At 43.7% G+C, this 11523-nt stretch overlaps 2 protein-coding genes and 1 non-coding gene across 3 annotated transcripts; 2 read left to right on the forward strand and 1 right to left on the reverse strand.

Moving 5' to 3' along the window:
* Window positions 1-4114: 4114 nt before the first annotated feature.
* Window positions 4115-4186, forward strand: TRNAP-CGG. The gene has a single exon. It is a non-coding gene; the product is annotated as a tRNA-Pro (tRNA).
* A 98-nt stretch (window positions 4187-4284) lies between these two features.
* On the forward strand, window positions 4285-6091 carry LOC124654146 (DNA polymerase epsilon subunit 3-like). The gene is made up of 3 exons (XM_047193178.1): window positions 4285-4691; window positions 5097-5215; window positions 5681-6091. Exons 1-3 carry the CDS (start codon window positions 4405-4407, stop codon window positions 5824-5826), a joined length of 552 nt encoding a protein of 183 aa, XP_047049134.1. The 5' UTR covers window positions 4285-4404; the 3' UTR covers window positions 5827-6091.
* A 1781-nt stretch (window positions 6092-7872) lies between these two features.
* LOC124654668 lies at window positions 7873-9258 on the reverse strand. The gene is made up of 3 exons (XM_047193663.1): window positions 9083-9258; window positions 8495-8728; window positions 7873-8406 (listed from the first exon to the last, which is right to left on the reverse strand). The coding sequence occupies exons 1-3, from the start codon at window positions 9245-9247 to the stop codon at window positions 8161-8163; spliced, it is 645 nt and encodes a 214-aa protein (XP_047049619.1). The 5' UTR covers window positions 9248-9258; the 3' UTR covers window positions 7873-8160.
* Window positions 9259-11523: the final 2265 nt, after the last annotated feature.

Below are 11523 nucleotides of genomic sequence, written 5' to 3' on the forward strand. Positions count from 1 at the left end.
AAGATAAAGCTAAAGCGATCTACGACGATTTAGGGTTTTCACCGCATAATCGGATCATCCTACTCACGATTGGGCCTCGCGGCCACGCACGGTAATCGTGAGCCGGTCCTAGACAAGGCCTAAAAACCAACACGAGGTTGATCCCCGGAACATCCTGTCTAGGACTAGCAAACGACACCCTACGCGCCGCTGGATCCTCCAACCCTTTGTAAGGCCTAACTATTGCAGATATTAAACTAATCCTTGAAGAACAAGGAGCAATCGTAACGGATCGGATCTACTAAACGATGATCAAGCGAGGTGCCGCCCTTACACCCGTGACAGGCGTAAGGGCGGCTAGATGCCTAAGGGTTGCACGACGATAGCATATGATACGAAGAACAATGCTAACCCTAAAACACCTATGATAACTACGTTGCTCGCCATCAAAAAGGCTTCGGCACGAGCAACGCATGGGGGACGAGTAAACGTGCGCTGCCTAGATCGCAAGATGCGATCTAGGCAGCATGGTGCTACCCGGAAGAAACCCTCGAGACAGGGGAGTTGGCGATGCGCCGAGATTGGTTGTGGTGAACGTTGGTTGTTGTTTATTCCATAAACCCTAGATACATATTTATAGTCCAGGGGACTTTCTAATTCAGGCGTGCACCGAACTATGCACGGGTAAAACTCTAACTTCTAAACGACACATATCCTACTATGGTACAGATACACGGGCAATTTAGCCCAAACTTGGTACACAAGGCCGATTCATGTATTTCTTCCATGTATACTCTTCAAGCCCATCTCCAATCGCGGCCCACCTCTGATCCGGTCAAATTCTGGTGATAACAGGGGGCGGCCAGCTTGTGGTCTTGGGGGTGGCCGACCCCCTCCCTTGGCCCCTCATTATATAGGTGGATCCCCAAGAGTTGGTCTCCAAGTCTTCGAATAAGACCCGAACCAAAAACCTTCCATAGGGAGGGGAAACCTAGCCAAGCTAGGACTCCCACCAAAGGTGGGAGTTCCACCTCCCATATGGGGGGTGGCCGGCCCCCTAAGGGGAGTCCACTTGGGACTCCTCCCCCACTAGGGTTGGCCGGCCATGGAGGTGGAGTCCCATGTGGACTCCACCTTCCTTGGTGGTTTCTTCCGGACTTTTCTAGAACCTTCTAGAACCTTCCATAGAACCTTCCGCGACATTTTAATTCACATAAAATGACATCCTATATATGAATCTTATTCTCGGACCATTCCGAACTCCTCGTGATGTCCGGGATCTCATCCGGGACTCCGAACAAATATTCGAACTCCATTCCATATTCAAGTACTACCATTTCAACATCCAACTTTAAGTGTGTCACCCTACGGTTCGTGAACTATGCGGACATGGTTAAGTACTCACTCCGACCAATAACCAATAGCGGGATCCGGAGATCCATAATGGCTCCCACATATTCAACGATGACTTTAGTGATCGAATGAACCATTCACATACAATACCAATTCCCTTTGTCTCGCGATATTTTACTTGTCCGAGGTTTGATCTTCGGTATCACTCTATACCTTGTTCAACCTCGTCTCCTGACAAGTACTCTTTACTCGTCATCGTGGTATGTGGTCTCTTATGAACTTATTCATATGCTTGCAAGACATTAGACGACATTCCACCGAGAGGGCCCGAGTATATCTATCCGTCATCGGGATGGACAAATCCCACTCGTTGATCCATATGCCTCAACTCATACTTTCCGGATACTTAATCCCACCTTTATAGCCACCCATTTACGCGGTGGTGTTTGGTGTAATCAAAGTACCTTTCCGGTATAAGTGATTTATATGATCTCATGGTCATAAGGACTAGGTAACTATGTATCGAAAGCTTATAGCAAATAACTTAATGACGAGATCTTATGCTACGCTTAATTGGGTGTATCCATTACATCATTCATATAATGATATAACCTTGTTATTAATAACATCCAATGTTCATGATTATGAAACTAATCATCCATTAATCAACAAGCTAGTTTAAGAGGCATACTAGGGACTTCTTTGTTGTCTACATATCACACATGTACTAATGTTTCGGTTAATACAATTATAACATGATATATAAACATTTATCATAAACATAAAGATATAAATAATAACCAATTTATTATTGCCTCTAGGGCATATCTCCTTCAATATCCACAGAGAACAACATTTTCAACCTATTGTATACATCAACCAGCAAGCTCTTTGGTGCACGAAAAAGGTGATTCACCTCATCGAGTGCCCGAGCTCGTCGAAGAAGGCCTTTGCTATGCTACCCATGCTCGCCACTTGGGTATTATGGATCGAAATGAATACGTGAGTTCCAAACTTCTCATCTATATATGCCTACAACCGTCTTTTTCATATTAAGATCGTGGCCACCTTTTGGGTAAGGTGGGTGCCTCCTATATTGATGCTGTAATTCTAGGAGAGTAATTCCTTTTGGTTTGGTCTCGGCCGCCACTTGTATATACTTAATCACTACTTCTCTAGTCGGAAATGATAAAACTTTTTTCCATAGTTTTAAAAAAGAAAACATGAGGAATTCAACGATGCGGACGGTTCATAATTTTGATCATCAAAACTTATAGCATCTTGTATGTTGGATTTATTTTAAGATAAGAGGCATACTCAAACCTCTCAGGCATCCACCCATGTTTTCTCCGTGTGTAGGGATGGCACCCGCAGGGTATGGGTACGGCTAGAGCCATCCCATACCCGTACCCATCGCCTTAAATCTTACCCGTCACCCGTACCCATACCCGTAAATGGGTACAAGTTTTTCCCATACCCGTCACCCGACAGGGTAAATGGGTACCCGCGGGTAAAAAATACCCGTGCTTACAACACATCTAATTGATCAAAAAAATATGACATGAGGTGAACCGATCCTAAATATGGGTCTAAGCCTCACTAACCTACCGAAGATTGTGAGACTGGAAAGAATGAGGTTCAGCCTAGCAATGTGAAGGCGTGATTAGGAGGGAATTAAGTAGGTTTAGAATATTACAATGACCCACTAGTTAAATTTAGATGGGTAAATGGGTATGTGGGTATGGGTTCTACCATCCCATACCCGTACCCGCTCTATCCGATGGGTACGATATTTTCCCATTTACAAACCCATGGGTAATATTTTATCCCATACCCGTACTCTTATTGGGTTTTTACCCGATGGGTACGCGGGTCATGGGTACCCATTGCCATCCCTGGACCGTGTGGCTACCTCTACTCATGATATTCATATATTATTTTTTGAGAAAAGCATTCATTTTCCAACAATTTCATTCCCATAATCCATCACACTAGTAGGTGTGGTTCCTATAAATCAAGTTATCTAGGATCGATGCTCTCCACTTTGTGTGTTTAGTGTATTGGTAATGCGTAAGGAAGCATATCAAATATCAATGCATACAATAATACAACATATACGTAATGGAAAGACTACTACGGTACATGATAACCGGAAGCAGCTTGGTCATGGTTATATTGCATCCCCCATGTCGACAAACATTATTAGAGGAATAAAAAATGACCATCACGCACTGACACATGTGTGCTCCTAAGTCTATGTAGTTAGAATCCATTTAACACAATAACTACCATGGATTGATATTTGAAGCCTCTATATGGGAACTGGTTTAAGTATAGAAATTGTATTAGTATTAGAGATGGACTATTTGGAAAATACACTACTCCTATATAAGAAGGGGCACCTACTAGCTACCTAGCCTCAAACATGCAAATTATGAGCACCACCACAAAAATAAACTTAGATGGATAGATCCTCAAGAAAAGCGCGGCGAAATACAAGGTTTTCTAGCAAATGATTGGACAGCCTAAGGGGACAAGTTTTCTTTCAAACTTTAAAATTGTAACTCGTCGCAGCTTCATCCATACCTCCCTAAGGACACAAGTTTGTAAAGAATCAATTTCTGTCAGAACAGATTTCATAGTATATCAATTCTCTGGTCGCATTCAAAAAATAACATGTAGTTTATCACCAATCACACTGAAAGATGGTTTGCTGGACAGTAAATATAAAAAAATCATGTAATTTAATAAATACAATTCTGTCACACATCAAACACAAACCGGGTGTTTGGTCTAGTGGTATGATTCTCGCTTCGGGTGCGAGAGGTCCCGAGTTCGATTCTCGGAACACCCCATTTTTCTGCCCTTTGGTTTTTTTTTGCACTCTTGGGCCTGTCATCCTCGCCAAGCCCAGCAAAGCCCAATGGGAGCTCTAGCTCCACCATAGATAGAAGAGTCATGGCGGGAAGGGGTGGAGAGCAGCGCGCCATTTTTGCTACCTAGGGTTTGCCCCTACCCCGGCCTTCCCCCCCTTCTCCGCCCCTCGCCTCACCACCTGCAGCCCAGAAATCCATGGCGGGGGAGACCAAGGAGCAACAGGACGCCGCCCAGGGGGATGTCGCCGCCAAGCCTAAGCCTAAGCCTGCCGTAGCTGCGGATGCGCCGGCGGCGCCTATGACGGAGGCGGAGGTGGAGGAGCTCCCCAAGACCATCGTGCGGCGGCTGGTCAAGGACAAGCTCGCCCAGATCGCCGGCGCCGGCGCCGACGGCGAAGGAGGGGCGGAGGTCATCGTCAACAAGGACGCCATGGCCGCCTTCTCCGAGAGCGCCCGCATCTTCATCCACTACCTCTCCGCCACGTATGTGCCTCCCCCCAACTTCCGTTCCATTCCCCAGCATCCCCGTATTTCCCCCCAAATTCCGTTTCTATTTACGGGCATTCGATTTATTTGGTGTATCCGGGCGAGGAAATTGATGCTTCTGTGAAATGATTTGGGGAAGAACAGGGCAAATTTTTGGGCACATTCTACTATGAGTTAACACTGGTTCTGGGTTGGCATCGCTGAGATAGTTTTGAGTTGATTCATGTGCTGTGTGGTGGGGGGCAGAGCCGCGTGACTTCAAATTCAGCATAGTAGAATGCAGGATCAATACAGTATTATTCTTCAGCCGTAGCTGCAAATTCAGCATAAATCAGACTTCCCCATCTGGCGCTCTTGGGTTTTATACTAATACTACTAACATGCTAGTCATTTCATTTGCAGTGCCAACGATATGTGCAAGGACGCAAAGAGGCAGACAATCAATGCCGAGGATGTGTTCAAGGCGCTCGATGAGATTGACTTCCCAGAGTTCGTAGAGCCCCTCAGGACTTCCTTGGAAGGTCAGTGTCGTTGTCTCCTATGTTCTGTTACAGCCTGTTGTTCTTGTTCCTCAGCCGTGTACATCAAGTATATATTGTCCTTGGCTTTAGATTCTTCAGAAAAAGACATTATCTTTTATATCGTTTCGAATGTGAGAGCATACATATTTGTTGGTAGCAACGATAGGATTTCTTTGGCTGTTCATATAATTATGAATGAGTGGTTCATGCTACCGTATTTAGATGCAACGGTGTTAAAAAGAACATTCAGGTTTATCTGATTGCCCTCAATCCTTTCTGCAGTCTCTGGTTTTATTTGGACTTATCTGTAGGAATAATTCAGTTTTCTCGGGTTTATTCGTGTTTATCTGTCCATCTGTAGGAACAAATCAGTTTAGAAACAAATTTGTTCCAGCATCCTCTGGTTTTATTTGGACTTATCTACATTCCATCTGATGCAAGTCCTTTGCCCTGTTTCTGTTTCAGAGTTCAGAACCAAAAACGCGGCCCGGAAGCCAGCAACGGCCAAAAAGCAAACTGAGAAGAAAAGGAAATTGGATAATGAGCCAGCTCCTCAAGAGGAGCAAAACGGTGCAGCTGATGAAGCCAACCCCAACGCCGATGAGGATTAGTATTCGACCTTGGTGATAGGCTGGATCTGAATTACAGTACTACATTAGTGTGTCTGCTTTCTTACCAGTATGCCCCTTGTGCTATGTATGGCCACGTCCCTACGTGCAAAACTGTTGTCTACTAGAGATCGTGATGTATAACTCATGTTTCTGTTCCAAACATTGTTGGTTATGCTAGCTCAAATGGTGAACCTTGTTCTTGTGCTATTTAAATTACCACCTCATGGGAAGCACCTTTTTGGGGTTCATGGTAGCACATGAATAATTTGATTGGAGTAGTGTTCTATGCAAAGTACACATCTTCTGATACTGAATGTATATTCTAACCTGTCAATGTGTGCTGTCACTCTGGAGAATGTCTATATAAATTGCCATTGAACTGTTGAAATCGAAGATATGGGCTTATGGTGATACAACACATAAACTAAAAACATAACTTAAACCACGTTCTATCTATAATCAGTCTGAAACTTGAATTGATGAACTGAATATGCTTCTCAGATTGATATACAACAGTTGCTTGGAACAAGGACTGAAAAGGCCAAAACAGGATCAAAATTCAGACCGAGCAGAGAGCATGAACTGAAAACAGCCTCAATAGTTCAGACCAAGCATGATATCATGATGTATAACTCGTATTTCGGTTTCAAACATCACCAGTTATGCCAGCTCAAATGATGTACTATTTAAATTACCAGCTCTGATAAACCACTGTTGTAGGGTAAATGGTACGCATGCAGAATTAGATTGAGAGCTACTGGTTCTCTATGCACAATCTTGGTGGAATAACTCACTGCACACATGTTGTTCTGATACTGAAAGTACACGCTAGCCTGTCAATGTGTAGCTTTACAAAGTACGAAAATCCTACATAGTATGATGCAGCAAATGAATTAAACCCATAACTTAAACCGAGATGTATCTATGATCGAAATGAAACTCGACTCTGCAGACTGAATATGCAATAAAAGTTCAGACCAAACAGAGAAGATGAGCTGAAAAAAGGCTCAAAGTTGAAAATTCAGACAGAGCGAGCGTCAGTTACTATTGAAACCTGCCAGGATAACCATGTATCCTCGGTCAAGTACAGATCTCAAACTCAACCACTAGCTACAAGAAAATTCATTTGATTGGATAACTATGGTTGATAATAGGCCAATAGTACATTAATAATTAGATTGGAAGCTGCTTGTTTTGCATGCATCATCTTAGTGGAATTTCTCATTGCACATGTTGTTCTTATACAGAAAGTACTTCCTAAGCTCCAATGTGTGCGGTCAGTGAAACAAAGAAAAATAACTTTTGCCATGAAAATGTTTGAAATCAAAGCAATGGATCCACCGAAAACATGAATGAATATCTGCCTATATAGAGAAAACTATATATCCTCTATCTTGTTCTGGTACTGGTAGTACTTGCTAGCTACTCTCCGTTCTTTTTTAGTATACATCTTAGACTAAAATTTTGTTCCATATTAGCATTTTAGCTTTGCAATCAAGAACAGCACATCCAAATTTAGAAAAATCTTCGACATCCTTTTCGGGACGGAGGGAGTACTACTTTTAACCAATCCAAACAACATTAAAATTAATGTCATCCAATAGAGAGAGTATGACTGCTTTGTTTTCTGTGTTGTTCTTGATTACCCAAATTTAGACAAATCTCTGACATCCTTTTCGGGACAGAGGGAGTAGTATTAAATGACTTCCTAATTGGTTCTTAAAATTTGTAGAATGTAGACTAAAATAGAATGGAGGGAGTACATGCTAGTCTGCCAATATGCACCGTCATAAAGACCAAAAAATATACATAGTTTGCCATGGAACTATTTGAAATCAAAGATATGGACTATGATGCAGCACATATATCAACATCATAACTTAATTGAGGTATATATTTATGACCAGCCTAAAACTTGGCTTGATAGACTGAAAATGCAATATACCCTACAAGTTTGAGTGAGCTTTATAGATTACAATTTTCTCGGAACATGAACTGAAAACAGGACCTAAGTTCAGACAGAGCAGAGAACATGAAGTGAAAACAGACTGAAAGCTGAAAATTCAGACCAAGCAGGCGTTTGTGCCTCTGAAACCTGCCTATATAACATGAATCCTCAGTCAAGTTCAGATCCCAAATTCAACCACTAGCTACATAAGTTTTCAAATTCAACCACTAGCTACAAGTAAATTCTCAAATTCAAGCACTATCTACCAGTAAATGTGGAATTATGAAGGTATCATCCAGAGAAATAGTACTTGGTCATGGACCCAAAACGATCTGACCAGCCTAAAAAAACACTATAACACGTAAGGTAGTGAACTGCATTGTACTTCAGTCTGAACCCCATTTCCTAATAACTCTTTCTTTCGCAGACAACTCGGCACTTCCTTTGACAGGCATTGCAGCCAATTCGCTGCTGGCTATAGGAGTTGATTTTGGCCTAGAACCGGGCGCCGCCATGCCCCGAGAAACGCAATAAGCCGCAAAGGTGATTGCACGCCGTATCTGCCGCAGCACAAGCAGCAGCGGATTGACAGCAGCTGCCACCAGCACGTTGAAGTTCGCAATCAGGAAGAACTGCGATGCAAAATCAAGCAACAGTTAACACCACTACCATTCATGTTAAAGGAACTAGGCAAAGTAACACATTATAATTGTTCATTACCGCCGCGATAATGCCGAGGATCGTGAGAACAGTTTGCTTCGCCGCATCCCAGAAACCTCCGCTGCTAAACCACCTGAACCAACCGCCGCCACCGCCGCCTCCTCCTCCTCCAGACCTTCCTCCGCCCCCACGGGCTGCAGGACAAGGACCACCACGCCGAGCTCTTTGCTGCCTTGTTTCGGTTTCCATTCCACATAGCTCAAAACCTTCCATGCTGAGTCCCAAGGCACTCTCCTGCAAGGGATCATTCAATTGGTTATGCTGATACCCTTGTTGCTCTGTCAGGCGTCAAGGTTTAAACTTGTTACCGGCAATATAGTATCATCCTAATTTGTTGAGTTACAAGATCACTTGTGTCTGACATATTAGTTAGTAATTCCAAGATTTAAAAACCAGACAAGAACAAGATTTGGGCATCATTCAGCAGGCCCAGGCTTAACAAAGTAGTAACATTCATCGAACACATTGATCAGTTCTCCAAAAACATGAACGCAGCCGAATTCGAAGGAGAGCAATCGACATGTAAGGGACCCGGCAGCTCTGGCTCACGAAGTGATAAATCATCAGAAGGATTCTACCGACGCGCACCTGCTTCCAGCCTCCGCCGCCGGAGAAGAGGTAGTATGCGCGGCCGAGGGAGCCTAGACTCCTCCCGCGTCCAGAGAGAGCGCGGGACTGGCCGGCGGCGGAGGGCCTGAAGGCGCGGAGCCGAGGAGGCGGCAGCGGCGGCGCCGGCGGAGCTGCGAGCGACATGGCTAATCTAATCCGCCTTTGGGCCCACCAATGGCTGGCCGTTTGCAGCTGGCAAGTTACTGGACTCCACCTACCGTGGGCTGACCGTGGGCTGGCCCAAGGCCCTCATGGTGAGGTCAACTCCACTACCTACTCGATCGCCGGTCGTTTTTTATGCTCGAAAAGAGAAACGCACCGGCGATCGTCATAAGCGAACCTCCTGCGCAAACCCTTGGTCTCGCTCGATCCATCTCACCACGAAGCAATATGAATATCGGGATGGAAGACATGGAAGCCGGCGGCGTCTGGTTAGAAGAGGATTTTGAGGGTCTCTGGGGTCCGTCGGTGGAGGAACCGCCGTCCACCCTCCCGGTCGATTTGCTCTAGGCGTGGCAAGTGTCGGAGGAGTTGAAGCGGGACCGCTGGAGGCATGGTGGTCACCGGAGGATACCGAGGATCTCAAGGAGCTCTTATCCCCGATGTTCACCTTCCCGATCGATCTGCTCCGGGCATGGGAAGTGCCGGCGGAGTTGAAGGAGGACTTCTGCGCGGATATGTTGCTGCTGCAGGCGTGGTGGTCACCGAAGGATGTCTAGGAGCTCTTCTCCGCCCCCCAATCTGAACCACGAGCAACCTTCCTTTGCCCATTATGTGGCCCAAGATCCTTATTTTATTTGGTTCCGCCGCAACCTTATTATTGTCGTTCCTCACTTGAGCATATCAACGACCCATGTGTGAATGATTTGGGTACTAGTTGTGCATGATTGCACTCATTGATAAAAATATTTTACATGTTACTATTTTTACGTAAAAACTGATCAAACTTTACTTGATTTAACTTTTAAAAAGCATATTCAACGTATGCACTAAAACAACGCACTAACTTTCATACTAACATTTTTCGCATCAAGGATAAGTGATACTAATTACCCCATAAGAGAAAAAACACTCCAAACTAATTTGGTGAGGAAACCAAGAAAAGGAGGCAACACCATATTTTATTTAGAATACTATGCAAAAGAAACCAAAAAAATGGTATACATAGTATCAAGGCCTCTCGAATGAGTAACTTGATCGTATTATTCGGAGAGAACTCAAACCCTTACATGTTTTGCATCATCTTTCTTAGATTTTCTTTTTTCTTATCCACGTGATGTTTTAGAGCTTGTGTTTATTCTCATGATAAACTCTAGCTCGTAAAAAACGGATATCGTTTGAAAAACTTATTGCATTTTCTACCTTGGTGTTTTTCTTCGTTCTTCGCGTTGAGAGGTTGCACTTATACAAATCATAAACCCCCCCTATTTTTATATTTCTAACAAAATAGGTTTCAGCTAAATTAGAGTTTCAAACTCTAAATATTGTGTTTCTGGCTTATGTTGTTTTTGTAGTCTCTCTGCTCTGGCCGGAATCTCCGGGGTGTAAGGCCGGAATCTCCGGACCTGACACTCCTAGAGATTTTCTTTCCCAGTTGCACATGGATCAGATGCTAGGCCGGAGGTAGGATGGAGATTTTTAAGGAGTCCCCGGACTGACCAGAATCTCCAAACCCTCGTGTTGAAGATATGCCCAAGAGGCAATAATAAAGAGGTTATTATTATATATTTGTGTTTATGATAAATTTTTGCATCCCATGCTATAATTGTATTAACCGGGAACATTAATACTTATGTGTTATGTAAACAGAAAAGAGTCCCTAGTAAGCCTCTTGTTAAACTAGCTTGTTGATTAATAGATGATCATGGTTTCCCGATCATGAACATTGGATGTTATTAATAACAAGGTTATGTCATTGGGTGAATGATATAATGGACACATACCCATAGTAAGCGTAGCATAAAATCAAGTCATTAAGTTCATCTTGCTGTAGGCTTTCGATACATAGTTACCTAGTCCTTCGACCATGAGATCATGTAAATCACTTATACCGGATGGATACTCTGATTACATCAAACACCACTGCGTAAATGGGTGGTTATAAAGATGAGATTAAGTATTCGGAAAGTATGAGTTGAGGCATATGGATCAAGAGTGGGATTTGTCCATCCCGATGACGTGATAGATATGCCTCGGGCCCTCTTGGTGGAATTTCGTCTAATTAGCTTGCAAGCATGTGAAAAGGTCACAAGAGATGATATACCACGGTACGAGTAAAGAGTGTTTGTCGGTAACGAGGTTGAACTAGGTATGGAGATACCGATGATCAAACCTCGGACAAGTAAAGTATCGCGCGGCAAAGGGAATCGGTATCGTATGTTAATGATTCAATCGATCACTAAGTTATTGCTGAATGTGTG

The sequence above is a fragment of the Lolium rigidum genome, chromosome 5 (assembly GCF_022539505.1).
Source record: "Lolium rigidum isolate FL_2022 chromosome 5, APGP_CSIRO_Lrig_0.1, whole genome shotgun sequence".
Lineage (NCBI taxonomy): Eukaryota > Viridiplantae > Streptophyta > Magnoliopsida > Poales > Poaceae > Lolium > Lolium rigidum.

What these genes read in the sequence shown, in the direction of transcription:
- LOC124654146 (XM_047193178.1), top strand. Translation starts at nt 4,405, where the DNA reads ATGGCGGGGGAGACCAAGGAGCAACAGGACGCCGCCCAGGGGGATGTC. An exon ending in ATCCACTACCTCTCCGCCAC is followed by an intron (nt 4,692 to 5,096) that starts GTATGTGCCTCC and finishes TTTCATTTGCAG; the next exon opens with TGCCAACGATATGTGCAAGG. An exon ending in CCTCAGGACTTCCTTGGAAG is followed by an intron (nt 5,216 to 5,680) that starts GTCAGTGTCGTT and finishes TTTCTGTTTCAG; the next exon opens with AGTTCAGAACCAAAAACGCG.
- LOC124654668 (XM_047193663.1), bottom strand. Translation starts at nt 9,247, where the DNA reads ATGTCGCTCGCAGCTCCGCCGGCGCCGCCGCTGCCGCCTCCTCGGCTC. An exon ending in GCGGCGGAGGCTGGAAGCAG is followed by an intron (nt 8,729 to 9,082) that starts GTGCGCGTCGGT and finishes GATCCCTTGCAG; the next exon opens with GAGAGTGCCTTGGGACTCAG. An exon ending in TCCTCGGCATTATCGCGGCG is followed by an intron (nt 8,407 to 8,494) that starts GTAATGAACAAT and finishes TTTGCATCGCAG; the next exon opens with TTCTTCCTGATTGCGAACTT.